Raw genomic sequence first — 17,624 nt, 5'->3', positions numbered from 1 at the left:
ATTTTAAAAAACAAAGCTGTGCTTTCTCTAATCCCAAGAGATGTTTGCTGATATTCTTGTTTGTAATGTGGCTTCTCTCTGACCAAATTTCATTGTCAAGCTGTGTCTTTAAGGAGAGCTCATTGGTGCTGTTTCCCTTGAATTACTTCATGTTTGAGGAAATCTGCCTATTAACTTTCTACTCAAATAATATCACTTCCACCCTTCTGCCATCTTACTGGTTCCCCTGTCAATATTAGATAACTACTTTCAGGCTTTTTTTTTTTTCCCCTGGGATACATTATGCAGTTTCAATCTCCAACTTCAGTTATTTCTTTTAAGGAAACATATTACATCTTAAAAGATATCATCTTTTTAGTTTTGAACTCTGTACCTCCAAGACAGCAGTTATCCTTACTTTAGATGATCTAAATACCTAGCAGCTTTCCTATAATGTAAGCTTAATTTTTATCTGCATTAACTGATTATCTCCATCTTTTTCTCTATGAAGATAATTCAGTTTTCAGCTCTACCTATTCTGCCTTTTACCTGTTTCCATTTAGTATAGCAGTGTGTTACTTTGATGCTCAATTTGTTTTTTTAGGCGTGCAATGTCCTATTCATCTCACTCTTTCATTATAACTTCTCCTTTACAAGCCCTAGCACTTCCTAGGTGTCACTGGTGGTAAAGAATCCACCAGCCAATGCAGGAGACACAAGAGGCACCAAAATTCAGGCACACCTTGATACACATTTGTTAATCAATGTTTGTTTCGTATGTAATTCACACGTAATTCTTTATTCACATTATCATCGTGAAGACCGAGAAACGATAAAAATTCCCAGTAATAACAGAATAGTTATGTAAGTTATCATATAACATTGACAGCATATTCAGGATAGCAGCCACAGTAATAACACGCTGTACCTTTAGCAGCACAGGGAAATGCTTATGGAACAAGGCAAAAGGAATACCAAACCATGTCCTCTGTGGGCTTCCAGTTTGTAAAACAGTGATCTTGAGAAGGAAATACAGTTGACCCTTGAAGGATACCAGTTTGAACTGCACAGGTCTACTTATAGGCAGATTATTTCCAATATTAAATACTACAGTACTGCTCTATTGGGGATTGTTGGAGAATGCAAGTACAGAGGAAATCACCTAAACGGTGGGCCAACTCTGTTTTACTCACAGATTTTCCATTGTGGGAAGTTGGGCATCCCTAAGCCCTGGCATCCTTCAAGGGTCAAGCGTACCTCAAAATTAACAATGGATAGGTTATCTCCAGGTGCATGTTAGTGAAGGTTTCTACTATCTCTAGGTAGGTTGCAGAGAGAGGCGGGTAAATTCAGTTCTCCATCAGCTGAAGGGAGAAACTGAGTTAGAACCAGCTGGATGAGCCGGAATCAGGACAGCCTAAGGCATGGGACCAGTGCAGCTAGGAAGGATCAGAGGCCCCTGTGAGGCTTCCTGGAGAACGTCACACTAACAGCAGCCTCCTGCACTCAGAAGAGGACCCTCCTGGGACATCACTGCAATAGTGGGCAGAACTGTCAGGCCATCATGCAGCCAGGCATTTATTTACTAATTATTCAAATAAAATGTGTTCTTTGTTAATAGAATGTTAATTCAAAGCAGTTTTAAAGATCATAGGTATGGGGGGGAGGGATAGATCACAGGAGTCTAAGCAGTAGCCATCACTGAATAATTCATTGAAGGTGGTAGAAAGGGAAATTAAACTCAAGTGAATTGCTTTACCTCTCTTTTTTTTTTAAATTTTAATTCGACTTTGTCTTCCATCCACTGTGGGAGAAATTTCTATGCTAGAACCTTCCTTTAGTTATTCTACAGGGCAGTTAGCGGCATGTTGAATAAACAACCTGTGCTCTGCAGTACAGAACCTAACAAGTTCACTTGAGGTTGAACTGGAAACGGGAGTCTTCTGCAGATATGGGCTGCTACCTGCTGGAAGGAGGAGATTGAGACGGATGGCATCTCTCCAAGGCCAAGCCCTTGCTGTTCAGCCCAAGTCACTTTGGGGAACACTGGGTCCTCATGTCCCAGGTTTGCATCAATATCTCCTATTGTAAGGAGACAGGAACTCCTGACCCTCTCTTGGAGAGCTCTTGAAACTGCAGTGTACCCTCCCTACCCCCATCATATCTGAGAAAGTGGAGAGAGCTAAAACACCTCAAAGGAAAGCTGTACACGTCCCAGATAAGTGGTGCTTATAGAGTGGTTGCCAACTTTCATAAACTTTCCGTTAAAATTAATGAATGACACCTCTGGAAAACGTAGAAACACAACAACAGTTTCTGTTAGTAAAAACAATTAAAAATATCCAGAAGTCCATTACTCTCCCCTTTCTCTGAAATAGCAACCCCAGTTCTGCTATTTAAATAGTCAACATAATAGAAAACTATGAATAACATTCCAAGTCACATTTTGATAGAACTTTCCCTCTAGATGCCAATCACTCCCAATCAGGAATTTTCTGGTTTACAATTTTTTTTTTCAGTAAATGTTTGCTAAAAAAGGAAAGTGGTTAATAATCTTGTCAGGGGAAACACTGATTGGAACTGCCATCCTGGCACTGTAACAAGCATTTGCTTGAGTTACTTTACAGCAGGAGGACATGGTAAGGACATGGAGGAACTAGCAATCTACCACCAACTGGAAGAACTCATGAAAGGTCAAAGGAGAAACCACATGTCCTACCAACCTCCCAGAATCTTTCTCACTGGAATCCGTTTTGGCTGAGTAATGCGTGCACCACCAGGAAGGACCCTGAGTCACAAGATTAGCCAGAGAAAACCCAGAGACTAATCCTATCACCATAAAACCCAGGACTACAAGCCACATGGCAGACTAGTTCTCCTAGGTTCCTTTACCCTCCTGCCCTCCATGAAGTGCCTCTTCCCAACAAAGTCTCTTGCTTTGTCAGCACATGCATCTCCTTGAACAATTCACTTCTGAGTGTTAGACAAGAGCCCATTCTCGGGCCCTGGAAGGGGTCCCCCTTCCTGCAACAATGGGTAGATCTCCCTCTTCTTGCCATTTCTGGTTGTTTAGATGCTTTGCCTACTTCCACCCCCTACAATGACCCAAGTTAACAAGTAAATCTACAAGGAGAGACTAAAATCAAAGGAAAATAGAGACAAAGCAGAAAGATGTTATGCAGGTAGACAACAGATGAAGGTGAAGGAACTGGAGAACTAACGTTTATTAAGACTCTTGTTTGCCAAGATCTTTGGTATATCCTTTACACTGAAAAAATGAAATATTGGGATGTTTCTATTTTTTTTTTCTTTTTACTACTAATATATTTTAACAGTGTAGAATATGTCCTTTTAAAAATGATGGTCTATTAAGACCATTGGTAATTTAAGTAAATCAAGAGGTGGGAAAAATTCAGAAATTTAAAATCACTTTGGAATTTACATTGAACTGGATTGGTTTTTTAAAAGTAAAGCAAAACAAAAGCCTAGAATTTGAGACTCTTTGAAGCCTATAAGAAAAATCAGTGCAGTTTGAAAATGCCTTTCCCACAGTTTTTCCTTTGGTGTTTTGCTTTCTCCATCTCACAGGACCCTGCTGACATCCATGACTCTTGTCCCTAATTCTCCCAGCCAGGTTTGTATTATCAGGTGTGGATGGAACTCAAGCCCATATGGCCCGGGAAGAAGTGGGGTGGGGGCTCCCAGTAGCTAGCTTTGACAGCCTTTGTTGGAAAGCTGGTGTCCCAGTCGGATTGGGAGGGTGGGGCTGGCAACTAGAAAATGTGATCCCATCACTTCAGGCTAAACATGCAGCCACCATTTCCAAGGCCTTAACCTTGCACATTTTGAAGAAGGTGGGGCTTTACATGCGTTCATATCCTCTACTGGGCCTCTTTCTGGTCACCAGGCATGCTGTTAGCAAAACGGCAAGCAGTACCGCGATACTCAGGCCCACGGCCACAGGGATTTCTCTCCTGTTTCTGTCACTGATGCATTCATCCGCTGCAAGTGAAGTCAGAGTAACAGGTGTTACAGGCTGGCCACGACGCTGGGAAGTGATACTGCCCCCACCTGCCTCGGCTTCACAGAAAAGAGAGATGGAGGTACTGGGCTTGTCCCTGCTGCCTCAGGCACAGACGGGTGAAGATGGGAAGGGGAGGGGCCACTGCAGCCCTGGAACTTTCAGTGCCTCTGGCCGCTTAAGGGGCATATTATACCACAGGTCCCCGGGCCCCACACCCAAGCGATTCTGATTCTGTGGGTCAGACGTGGGGCCCAGGTGATTCTGACATGACTGGGAGGCAGATTCAACTTTGAGAAATACTGGTTAAGGCCAGGGGTCAGGATCAGAATCGTGTCTTGACTCTAGAGCCAGGGTGAGCCAAGAAGCCTTGTTTCCCAACGTCAAAATCTGCACCAAATCATGTGGCCAAAGTATTCTATTTAAACTGTGTGCCTCTTGAAAGGGGCTGCCAGACAGCCCGGGCTCCTGACACCAGAGAGAGCTTTTGCAGCCTCCCAGAGTTTGGAGAGAAGAGCTTGAGAAGTGGGGGCAGGAGCCTACTGTTTGAGATGACCATTCTCTTTGACAAGGCTGAGCGTTCACACTTGCGGGACTCCTCTCCAGTTCTCCGAGCCCCTGGTGAAGGGCCAGCCATCAGCCGGTGCTTCTCTGACCTCCTCCCCACAGTGCTGTGTGCGTCACACTGTCCTCTGACTCCCATAGCTCTTTGTACTTATGCCTTTTATAACACCATACTGTATGGTAACTTTTACTTTTTAACTGATTCCTTTCCCCATCTTCTCTCTTTGGTAGAAAATATTTACAGGATGACATACGACTTCACACTTGAGCATCTTTAGTGAACTCTGAGCACAAACAAGGACTGGGAACAAGGAGCTGAGCTGAAGTAGGGATGGTGGAATGAACAAGAGAAATATTCTGGTGGTAGACCAGACAGGGTTTTGTGACAATTTATATGAGAGGGCAAGGGAGGGAGAGGAAAAAATGGTAAGATAGCTTTCCACATCTCTTCGTGAGCACTGCTAATAGCAGGCCAGGTGTGCTGCTGAAAGGTTTTCTTTTCTCACCTCTGCCACTAAGTGGTTTCCCAGACCTGCTCAACTTCCTTCTATACACAGGTTCTGAGGGGGAGGAAGAGCAAATGCGTGTACTGTTTTTAAAACCACATGATTGAATACAGAGGTGTTTCAACACTTCATAATGAATTTTAAAAAGAATTTTTCAAAAACTGGGTGTTTTGAGGCAAGATGACAATGTAGGGGCAATACCTACTAGCAAATTTTAATATTTAATCTTAAATTTTAATCTGGACTGTGGTAAAGTTCCAGAATGAAGATAGAAATTGTAGGACTCAGATGAAACTTATAGAAATCAGGGGATCCACAGCAAATAACACCTTACTACTTCCTTTGCTAAATGCTTTCACCAAGTGTTAATATATCAGGAGTTTTCTGCCCTCACATCTTCAACTTTACAGAGAAATCAGACTCACATGATAGAAATTTAATTTACAGCTAAATATCTGGCCAAATCAATTTTTGATAGTTGAGAGGTGCTACTATGTCACTGACATATTATGAAAGAGATGTTTTAGAAGCTAAAGTTCAATTCCTGCCCATATATAGAAATCCTTGTAGCACTGTTTTCTCAGCGGGGAGAAAAGGGCTTTTTTGGAAAGCCACCCTGGGCTGTCCCTGGTCTTCTTGCTGCCACCTGCTTCCCTCTGTTGAGGTAAAAACCCAAAGCAGAAGTTGATGGAAACTAAGATTAACTTTGAGGAAGCACTAGGCGGGTGGCACAGCTTGGATTTGAGAAGAGGAGGTCCAGCTGAGTGTATTTCTGTCTAGAATTATCACATCTTTTTCTTTTCCCTTTGTAAGTGGGAAAGAATCTATTCCGAAATCTTGAATTTTACCCGTCACTCACATTCGGGATGTTTAAAGTGTTCTCCAAAGACACTTGAGTTTACCAGTATTCAGCAGCTTGCTTGGGGAGGTTACCGATGGCAATTTTCTGATTTTTTAATTGATTATGTTCATGTGTGTATAAATGAGTCAGAACGTGTATTTTGGTCAGACAAGGAGAATGTAACCTACAACAGGAGGGCAATGGACATGAGTGGGTTAAGACATGTAGGAATTCCTTTTCTCCCCACCAGGAAAACAGTGTTACAGGGATTTCTACTTATGGGCAAGAATTGAATTTTAGTTTCTAAAACATCTCTCTCATAATAACTCAACGACATTAGGAGTACCTCTCAACTATCAAAAATAGATTGAGCTAGACTTTGAGGTTGGTTATTGACTCACACAATGGTGGGAGGGCTGGTCAGAGAAACTTAACCCTGAGAGCTTGGTGGTGGAATCATACTGTTCTAGGATGTTCAACTGATTCTTGTTCCTTTGAAAGCTTCAAACAAAAATAACTTAAAACTACCCCGGTACACTTTCTCAGAAGTGTATGTTTGTGACATAACTCACCATTTCCAAAGTGGTCATCTTCAAAATCAAAGGCTTGAAGTTGGACATTCACTGTTTTCAGCTGAAGGTGGGTTGAGAGCTGGATGCTCTGTTCACTCACACACTTGAAGGAATGCCCGACCACAGTTTCAAACATCATCATCGCATATTTCATTCCTTGGTAAACTTTCGCTGAAAACACGAAGGTGAAATAGAGACATGTAAGAATCCTGGCAAATAGCTGTTGAGCCCCAGCTGTTGCTTGGTGGCCCATGAAGCGTTCAATGGCCTTTCTTAAATGTGGCTTTCTGGAGTTCTGCCACCTTCGCCTCATGAAACCTCACCCAGGTGCTCTCTGGGGACTTTTTTCTGCTGTTTGCAGTATTTGAGAGTCATCTCACTCACACTGAAATATGATAAGGCTGAAATAAAATCTTTTGGGAATCTTTTCTTCAGTTATTTTAAATCATTTGGGGGCAGAGCTGATTTTGTGGGCACACGCACACACAGTGCCCACAAAAACTTCAGAAATAAAAGAAGTAAGATTGTTCTCTGAGTCAAAATCACAGGAACTCTTAACTAATAATTAATCAGAGCGGAGACATGCAAAGTTACTGAGTTGATTATTTGCATATCATCACACTGAATGCATTAATAGAGCAAAAGGAAGGACTAGGCCCATCATTGGGAGGGCTTGTTGCGTCGTTCATGGACCCATTAAAAGGAAGAGGCTCATCTCCAGCCCTCTGAGTGCTGACAGAGAGAGGGACCTACTCAAAGACTGGCACTGTCTCATGCGGGTTACACTGTTTTCAAGGAGGTGAATGCTTAAGGCACATGGGGTTAAACATTTAAATCACATAATAACTCCACATGTTCTAATTACACCTCCACCAGGTACCTTTCTGAATATACTTGTTTTCCCAAATGGGAGAAAATTCATTGACCAAGAGGACCTATCTGTCTGGTCCCCTTGCAGCTACAATAAGAAACAGTAGCATGAATGAACACATTAGCATTCTGCTTTTATACATCAGTTTATACCCTTGGTTTAACACCAGGTTCTTTGAAGAGACAGCTGCTACCTAAGGGTGTGCTAAGGGCTTCTGGGGCCAGGGACCAGACTGCGGACCTCAGTGAATTCACCCACAGGCTGTTAGTGAGGCAGCCTGGACGTTCCCTCCTCTCCTGCCACTGGCGGCACATTCGTCTGTGTCTGAGATCACATCACACACTGAGGGTCAGCTCACTGGGTCTGGCTCTGTGCAAGTACTTGATGTGCATTTTCCTGTTTAATTCCCACACTAGCTTTCCCACACTAACTTACCTACTGACATGTCATACATGACATAACATGACATGTCATGAGATAGGTCATGACAGGTGACATACCTCATCTGTCACCATTTACAGCTGAGGAAATAGAGTTTAAAACATTTGCCCAAAACCACGCAGCTAATAAATGGTATTTGGACTCAAGCTATCCAATTCTAGAGCTTGTTATCTTAACTACTGTGCTATTGTATCTCCTGCCTGCGTCTCAAATGCAGCATCACAGATTAGTGAGATGAACAATGAACTAACCAGAAACAGCATCATCGCTGGTGGAGCAGGCCTCTCCACCTACTTACCTGGATTTGAGACAGTCAAATAGGCTTCCACTTCACTGATATAATATGAGTTTTCATCCTGTAAAACAGTAGTGTGTAAATCTTTGGGTAATCTCTGTTTTTTGTTTATGATCCTAGTTTACAGACTGTTTAGGCAGGATTCTAGCTATTAAATCATTGATATGGGGGTTTGGGGGTATGTTGTAATGGAACCATAATTGGGCTAGAAAACTTCCAAAAAAGTAAATACATCACACAATAAATAAATAATAAGTAATGGCTTGCCCCTGGCTAAAAATTTCTCTACATCATGCTTGTTGCTAGAGCCTGAAATTCAAATTCTCCTGGTAAAATCTGAGTTCCTTCAGCTAGGCCATGTTTTTCCCAGATAAAATGCAAATATATCTGGAAGGTGAGTGGGTTGTGGGGTGGGGGGCAAACATTAAGCTGTTATTAGTAATTAGTATCTTAGGGTAGGGATTTAAACTGAGACCACTCATCCTTAAGGCTACTGTGGGTGGATTTGATGGGCTTCCCTGGTGGCGCAGAGGTTAAAGAATCTGCCTGCAATGCGGGAGACCTGGGTTCGATCCCTGGGTCGGGAAGATCCCCTGGAGAAGGAAATGGCAACCCACTCTAGTATTCTTGCCTGGAGAATCCCATGGACAGAGGAGCCTGGTGGCCTACAGTCCACGGGGTTGCAGAGAGTCGGACACGACTGAGCGACTTCACTCATAAACCCCCTGGGAAAAATAGAGTATGCAAAATAGTGTATGTGTATGGATTTTCCTGGAAAGGTTATCAATTACTTTAAACAGATTAATGGGTTCATATCTCCAAGCAGTTAGATGGAACCATGAAGGATTCTGGAAAGAAATGGTTAACTCTGAGATTACTGACTGCTCCCTAGAAGAGGACTTCAGGCTGTTGTGTTCAGAATTAGAAAGCATTTTATCCAGAGATTGTCTTTTTGGAAAAACAAAACAAACCAAAAAACTCCCTACAGAATAGCCCTATAACTTCCTGAGAGACTCAGAGTATGAAATGTTAAAAGGAACTGAACTGAGATATGAAAGGGTACATTGGAAAAAGAGTTTTTATTTTTTAAAGCAGGTGATTTATGGCGTTACCACTTTTAAGCATTCTTTAGAAAACCATCTGCAAGTAAGAGGAGTTGCCAAAAATAGTAAAGCAACCAAAATGAGAATCTGACACAGAATTACTTTAGTAGTCATCAAAGGAATTTGACAATAATAATCTTGACCACATCTAGTTCATTTGCATATTATTTGTGGATGAAAGTGATGATTCCTTACACAGCAAGGGTTCCAGAGTACAAATTGTTCCAGTAAGGTCACTGCTATTAATGTACCGAACTCTGGATCCTACGGTTCACTGAAGCACCTCCACACTCTGGCTTCTCACCTCGTGCCCAGCACTTCTTACCTTGTGTGATAGTCACCTCTGCTTTACACCTTATTTAATCCTCACAACAACTAGGAGAAGAGATGAAGGCTCAGTGACTTGCCCAAGGTCACAACTCTAATAATAGGTGGCAGGGAAGATATGACCCCCAACTGCCTGGCTAGCCTTTAACCTCTCTTATATCCACCCCAGACCAGGCAGTGCTCTAGGTCCTGGGAGAAGAATAAGACCTAGATGGTTCATTCAAGATACTCAGTCTTGGGTCTCAAAGGAAAGTTGGACAATGTGCTTGGATCATCAATTTTTTTTTAGAGAAAAACAACTGTGATCCAGGCCTTTCTTGAGTTGCTTTCAGACACAGTTTATTCATGTTATTTTTTTTTTTCTACCTCTTGGCCACAATGTGTGGCTTGTGTGATCTTAGTTCTCTGACCAGAGATTGAACCCAGGCCTTCAGCAATGAAAGAGCAGAGGCCTAACCACTGCATCACTAGGGAAGTCCCAGATTATTCTTTTATTGGGGTCTCTTTTAGCCAGAGAGAGACCTGTACTACATCAGGGCCACAGTCACTGTTATAAGATCCCTGCCCCAACCTAAGGACAGAAAGAATCCATTGAAGGGTTTTAAGCAGGGCAGTGAGGTGAGGGCTTTGTTTTTGGAAACTGGGCTGTAGCAAGAGACTGATTTAAGGAGCAGCAGAACAGTGGTGGTGTCAGGCTGAGCTCCATGAGAGACCTCCTGGAGTTTCTCTCTCCTGTGGCAGCTCCTACATCTATCCTCCTTGTAAAGAAAGGGGGCTTGTATTTCTTTAAAGGTTTTACAGTTTCCTAAGTGCATTTTTTGCCTTCTTGGATCCTTATAACAACCTCTCGAGGCAGCATAAGTATTCTTATCCCATTTTACAACTGAGAATAAAGAGGTTCAGAGGAGGCAGGAATCTACCTCTGATTCACATTGTAGGTGAGACAAAGGAAGATCTTGTCTATGGGATCTTGCTCAACATTTTCCTTTATGGGATATGGAACTACAGAGAAAAAACTGTTGTGTAAGAACTTCTTTTCACATCCCCTGAAATGTAGTTGCCTGTACAGAATCATCTTTAGGAAGCAAGACTGGCTATATAATTTGTGCGTGCATGCTCAGTTGCTCAGTGTCTGACTCTTTGTGACCCCATGGATTAAAGCCCACCAGGCTCCCCTGCTCATGGGATTTTCCAGGCAATACTGGTGCAGGTTGCCATTTCCTCTTCCAGGAGATCTTCCTGACCCAGAAATCGTACTTGCATTTCCAGCGTCTCCTGCATTGGCAGGCAGATTCTTTACCACTGAGCCATTTGGGAAGCCCGTATAACTTGTGGGCCTAGTTCAAAATGAAAAATGCAAGATCAAAAGTCATTAAGGGACTTTTCTGGTGGTCCAGCAGTTAAGAATCCACCTTGCAATGCAGGGGGCGTGGGTTCAATTCCTGGTCTGGGAAGATCCCACATACTGCAGGGCAACTAAGCCCATGCACCGCAACTGCTGAGCCCTCATGCTGGAGCCTTCGAGCCACACCTACTGAGCTCATGAGCCACAATTACTGAGCCCAGGCATCGCAACTACTGAAGCCCGAGCACTCTAGAGCCTGTGCTCCACAACTAGAAAGGTCACCACAATGAGAAGCCCGAGCACCACAACTAGAGGGTAGCCCCTGCTTGCCAAAACTAGAGAAAGCCCTGGCACAGCAACGAAAACCCAGCACAGCTAATAAATGAATAAATAACATTTGAAAAATCACTAAGAGTTCCAAGAGGTGAGGGGAAGCATTAAAGCAAGCATGGGCCCAACCAATGGCATGCCCTGATGGGAAGGTTTGTTCCTGCTCCAGAAGAACTTGGGCTTTATGGGGCTAGCGCCCATGGCAAGGCCCTCCAGAGCAGATGGCAGTGCCCACGCTCACTGCAAGTTCATCTCATGATGTAACAGGACAGAGCCCCAAGCCTATATCTTTCTGTTTTGACTGAGTCAAAATTAGACAAATATTGACAAAGCTGCTGTCTATCTTCATGGTGAAGGAACAACATGTGTTCGGCAAATTTATATAAACAAAAGATCAGAGGAATGTTTAATTTCCTTGAGATTTCAAGTTTTCTATAATGTATGCTGCCGATATTGAATGAGTCTTATTTAGATCATGGTACCCACTTTTTCTGTGGAGTGGTGTTAAAGAAAATAAAATTGTCTTTCATTTAAACTGGAGCAAAGCATTTCTTTTGAAAATTCAGAATTTGGCCTAATTTGAATGGCAACAAGGCTGAAGTTTATTCTATTTGAGGGGTTGAAAAGTTGTTTTTTTTTTTTTTCTGCTGTAAAGAGCCATATGGTAAATATTTTAGGCTTTGTGGTTCTCTGTAGCAGCCACTCAACTCTACCATTCTAGCACAAAGCAGCTGTAGATGACATATACTCAAATAAGTGTGGCCATATTCCAAAAGTAAACATTTATGGACACTGAAATTTTGAATCTTATATGATTTCCATGTGTCATAGAATTTTCATTCCCCCCCCCAACCATAAAAAATGTAAAAGCCATTCTCAGCTTGTGGACTGTACAGCTTGTGGTCTGTACATTTTTTCAGTTGTGGGCCAGATTTGGTTGGGGGGGCATAGTTTGTTGACTCTTGGGCTACACCATCAGTAAAATACAAGGTTGCTGAATACATTGGTTGGTTATGAAATGTTAGAGCGATGAATCTCCTATTTGGGAGAATAAAGTGTTGCTAAGAATTTTTAAACATTATTTTTAAAGTATGTCTTTGTTCCCATGTAACCTAGGTGGAGTTGTTGAATCTTTGTGAACATTCCAAACATTTAATTTTTTACTTACTCAATAGAAGAATGGGGACAACAGTAATAGGCAACAGTAATCCTCACATCTTAGGTTGATGTGAAGATCAAATGAAGGAATTATATAAAAAACTGATCACAAAGTCTCCATTCAAATTTTAACTAGCATTGTTAACAAAAAGATTTTCCCTTCCCAGTAAACCTCTCTCACTGAGCTCAAAGGATAATTTGTATCTATATCCTAGAGCTCAGATCCACTACCAATAGAAAAAGAAAACAAGCCAGTGAGCTAAGCTTAGCTAGCCCTATGGATTAAAGAAGCTGGCTGAAACTTCAGCTCTCAGTGATGGGAACGGGGTGGATGCAGAGAAGAGCAGTGGGGTTGCAGGGTAGGTTGAGAGCTTCAAGCAGGTGTTAACCCAAAGCCCAAGGGAAATTACATGCCACACATTATTCAGTTTATAACGTCTGCTTTCTCCTTTGTCACCCATCAGGTTAGTCTCTGCCAGATGGTTTCTCATTTGGGGTTGAGGCTGAAGAATGACGAATATCTACCATGACAGATTCTTGAAGATAAAGTAAAAAGCCTGTGTGTACCTATCAGCATTGACAAAAGAGGGCCAAGGACTCCTAAGAGCCAAGTATGGTACTTTAGCACTTACAGCATGTCCATTTGAATGAACCATTTGCTAAAGAACCGTCTCACTACTCAACCAATGGCTGCTGACAATGTGGCTCCTCACTGTCAGTGTCTCTGCAATATCTCATCAAAAAGAGAACTCTGCAATATCTCATCAGAAAGATTTTAGCTCAAGGAACCTAAACATCCTCCTTAGCAAAGGACAGGGTTCAGAGCAAGCCAATCTGTCCAGCCTGCCCGGGAAGGCAGCATATCAATGACTGTGATGCCCAGGGTCCCCTCCTCAGCTTCTGCAAATTCTATCATGGGAGTTTCACAATCACAGATGTTCAGGATGTGGACATCAATCAGGCCCCTTTTGCTCAAGGTATGGTTACCATGGGGATATATGGGATATTTAGGGAGTTTGGGATTGACGTGTACTCACTACTATATTTAAAACAGATAACCAACAAGGATCTACTGTGTAGCAGAGGGAATTCTGCTCATTATGTAATAACCTAAATGGGACAAGAATTTGAAAAAGAATAGATATATGTATGTGTACAACTGAATGTTTTTGCTGTACACTTGAAACTAACACAACATTGTTAATCAACTATACTCCAATATAAAATAAAAAGTTAAACGGAAAAAAAAAGAAAGAAATCTCTACTCTGAATGTCACAGAAACTAAAGAGGCTGTTTACACAGAGGTGTTAATTTACTTTTTGACCCCTTTGCTCAAAGATCTCTGTGAAGTTTAGATTTACTCCATATTGATTCATTCTTTCATCAAACATTTGGTAAAAATATACTGTGTATAAGGACCTCCTTAATGGCTCAGAGGGTAAAGAATCTGCCTGCAATGCAGGAGACACAGGTTTGATCCCTGGGTCAGGAAGATCCCCTGGAGGAGGAAATGGCAATCCACTCCAGTATTCTTGGCTGAAAAATCCCATGGACAGAGGAGCCTGGCAGGCTACAGTCCAAAGGGTTGCAAGGAGTTGCGCAGGACTGAGAGACTAAGCATAAGCACGCACTATATGTAAAGTCAGGGCTGAGCACTAAAGAGTGTGAATAAGTAAAAATCTTGCCTTCAAGATGGCAAAATGTGTGGCAAGTGCGTTAGTGGAGGTCAAGGGATACATGGAGGGTCCAGAAACCAAGAGAGGGAAGTGTCCCAGTTTACCTGGATGGAGGTGGTGACTGAGGTGGGGAGACTTCCTAGGGTGAAGATGAACTGATATTTCATCTCAAAGGATGAATTAGGGGTGGGAGGGGCATTCCAGGCAGAGGGAACCCCACAAGGGAAAGCATGACAGGAATGGTGGGCCACCCACTTGGAAAGTTCTGAACGGCGTCCCCTGAGGGTGTTAACATACAAATGCTGATAACAGTTCTCAGGAAGCTGTAAGCTAAGACAGCTCCTAATGCCCCGAAAGGCTTTGGGGAAACACCAGGTGGTTGGGCACTCTTCATTGTCCACACCTCGGTGGCTAACACTGTGTCGCCCTGGGGCTCCTCCCTCTGGGTGCCTGGTTTCTTCCAGGTCCCAGAGTCAGTGCTGAAGGCTCACATTGCCCTTCAAACCAGGTGAATGAGAAAGGGATAGTACCGAGAACAGAAACAAACTCTACACAGAGTTACTGAAAGATGTGTTGTTTTTAAAACAAACAATCCTGAGCAGGAAGGAAATTGTGGGTAGTAGAGGGTGAGAGGAGATACATTTATCCTGCAGCTGAAGAGTTTGAACAACTCTCAGCATGTCATCTTAATCAAATGAGACATTGACATGGAAAGGTTTTCAGTTCTTTAAAAAATGAAACAGAGAGAAATGAGAAAGGAAAACCACCTGTCCTGACCCTAACTGGGCCAGATGCCCTGCTCAGCTCTTTCACATACACCAGCCCAATTCATCCTCATAGCAGCCCCATCTTGAGAAAACAGGTTCAGAGAGACAGCTGTTGATTTGCCCATGGTCACACAGATATGATACAGATAAGTGAAGTCTTGACTGAACAACGTCAACAACAACTTCCCTCCTAGGAGGGGTTTTTCTTTGTTTCTGTAGCTGGCAGTGTTCAATTTTAAAAATTATGAGTTATTGTATGTGATCTGAAACCTCAAACTATTACCTATATTTCTTTTATTTCTCCCGTTAGGTCTAGCTCAGTGTTGGGGACAAAGTAGGTGCTCAGTAAACTCTTATTATTGATAAACTGGCTGAAAAATCAGTCTTGCTAATCAGCTTCTATTTATTATCCTACAACTTGGTTCTCTTTATAACATCTGTTTATGGATGTGAGAGTTGAACCGTAAAGGAGGCTGAGCACCAAAGAATTGATGCTTTTGAACTGTAGTGTTGGAGAAGACTCTTGAGAGTTCCTTGGATTGCAAGGAGATCCAACCAGTCCATCCTACAAGAAATCAACCCTGGATATTCCCTGGAAGGACTGATACTGAAGCTGAAGCTCAATACTCCAGCCACCTGATGTAAAGAACTGACTCATTGGAAAAGACCCTGATGCTGGGAAAGATTTAAGGCAGGAAGAGAAGGGGATGACAAAGGATGAGATGGTTGGATGGCATCCCTGACTCAACAGAAATGAGTTTGAGCGAACTCCAGGATATGCTGACGGACAGGGAGGGAAGTCTGGCATGCTACAGTCCATGGGGTTGCAAAGAGTTGGACATGACTGAGCAATTGAACAACAAAAATGTTATTACTAACATGTATTCCTATTTTTTTAAGGCTCTCTTTTCCTCTAGCGCACTGGTTCTCAATCTGGGGTAATTTTGCCCCTTGGGGGACATTTAGCAATGTCTGGAAACATTTTGGATTATCATAGCTGGGGTTGGGTGTCACCACCCTTATGGCAGAGAGTGAAGAGGAGCTAGAAAGCCTCTTCATGAAAGTGAAAGAGGAGAGTGAAAAAGTTGGCTTAAAGTTCAACATTCAGAAAATGAAGATCATGGCATCCAGTCCCATCACTCCACGGGAAATAGATGGGGAAACAGTGGAAACAGAGTCAGACTTTATTTTGGGGGGCTCCAAAATCACAGCAGATGGTGATTGCAGCCATGAAATTAAAAGACACTTACTCCTTGGAAGAAAAGTTATGAGCAACCTAGATAGTATATTAAAAAGCAGAGACATTACTTTGCCGACTAAGTTCCGTCTTGTCAAGGCTATGGTTTTTCCAGTAGTTATGTATGGATGTGAGAGTTGGACTGTGAAGAAGGCTGAGCGCCGAAGAATTGATGCTTTTGCATTGTGGTTTTGGAGAAGATTCTTGAGAGTCCCTTGGCCTGCAAGGAGATCCAACCAGTCCATTCTAAAGGAGATCAGCCCTGGGATTTCTTTGGAAGGAATGATGCTAAAGCTGAAGCTCCAGTACTTTGGCCACCTCATGAGAAGAGTTGACTCACTGGAAAAGACTCTGATGCTGGGAGGGATTGGGGGCAGGAGGAGAAGGGGACGACAGAGGATGAGATGGCTGGATGGCATCACTGACTCAATGGATGTGAGTCTGAGTGAACTCCGGGAGTTGGTGATGGACAGGGAGGCCTGGCGTGCAGCAATTCATGGGGTTGCAAAGAGTCGGACACGACTGAGCGACTGAACTGAACTGAACTGAACTGGCATTTAGTAGGTGTCGGCCAGGGATGTTACTCAACAACCCACAAAGCGCAGGACAGCCCCCACTGCAAAGACTCATCTGTATTAACCCAAGTGTTAATACTGCTGCTGTTGAGAAGCACTGGCGTAGAGGGTAGCAACAAGTGAAAAGTGACTGAAGTGTTGAGCGCATTTCTCTTGTGGAAGAATCTAGACTTTCCTGCCTAAAGGTATTTCACATAGTTCACCTGTTAGGGCGGAAGGCACAGTGTCAGGGTCCTGAGGCCAAAACACAGGCCTACAACTGTGTTTCGTTGGGTCAACAGTGTTCAATTTTTTAAAAATGTGTTGATAACTTAAAAAGTCATGTGCTTTTATTAAAAGATCTGGACTTCTGCCTTCTATTGAACACTGGCAACACTGGTCTCTCGTTACCACCTGATAGAGGTGATATGTAAAATATTCAACTGGCACAGTAGAGCGGTAGCCATTCAGGACACCTCACCCTCCAGAGTGAACGCTCATCATAAAAGACAGTGACAGTCCCCAGGGCTAGATGCCAGCCCTGCCACCAGCCTCCGCAGCTGTGGCTGTCCCCTCTGGGGAGGACCAGAACTCCTGAGCCCCTCCTTCTCGTCCCCTCACTACTGAGGCTGCTGCTGGTCACCTCACACATATGCTAACATTTTCCTTATACAGATTTAATGGAAAAATGAAGTCTTCACCAAAAGTGGGAAAATAAAAAATAAGGATTGTCTGTTTCAAGACAAAAGATATTTTTACTTTTTCGCTACTTCAACTACTTTGCAATTAAGACTAAATACACATCAAAGTCTATGCTTAGCCCCTGTAATCTTGGGATTTGTGGCCACCACTTTGGCTGAAACAACTTCTCTTTTAAAATGCAGAAACTGGGACTTCCCTGGTGGTCAGTGGTAAAGACTCTGCACTCCCAATGCATGGGGACCTGGTTCGACCCCTGGTAGGGGAACTAGGTCCCACACGCCACAGCTAGAAGTTTGCAGACTGAAACCAAAGATCCCGCATACCACAGCTAAGA

At 43.0% G+C, this 17,624-nt stretch overlaps 1 protein-coding gene across 6 annotated transcripts in view; it reads right to left on the bottom strand.

Annotated features, from left to right (window-relative positions):
- The window catches only part of LAMP3 (lysosomal associated membrane protein 3), a 32,073-nt gene that overhangs the window by 4,683 nt on the left and 9,766 nt on the right, over positions 1-17,624 (bottom strand). For 2 of the 6 annotated variants that reach the window (XM_069559088.1, XM_069559107.1), the window contains 3 exons: positions 8,094-8,151; positions 6,484-6,654; positions 3,815-3,981 (listed from right to left, as the gene is read on the bottom strand). In XM_069559088.1, the coding sequence (XP_069415189.1) occupies positions 3,842-3,981; positions 6,484-6,654; positions 8,094-8,151 (369 nt within the window). In that variant the 3' untranslated portion in view covers positions 3,815-3,841. Of the gene's footprint in view, positions 1-746; positions 3,982-6,483; positions 6,655-8,093; positions 8,152-17,624 lie in introns of those variants that run through there. The other 4 variants (XM_069559097.1, XM_069559079.1, XM_069559092.1 and 1 more) reach the window with 2 other exon arrangements.

The sequence above is a fragment of the Ovis canadensis genome, chromosome 1 (assembly GCF_042477335.2).
Source record: "Ovis canadensis isolate MfBH-ARS-UI-01 breed Bighorn chromosome 1, ARS-UI_OviCan_v2, whole genome shotgun sequence".
Taxonomy (NCBI): domain Eukaryota; kingdom Metazoa; phylum Chordata; class Mammalia; order Artiodactyla; family Bovidae; genus Ovis; species Ovis canadensis.
Note: the sequence above shows the minus strand (reverse complement) of the source record. Positions and strands in the feature narration are given on the sequence as shown.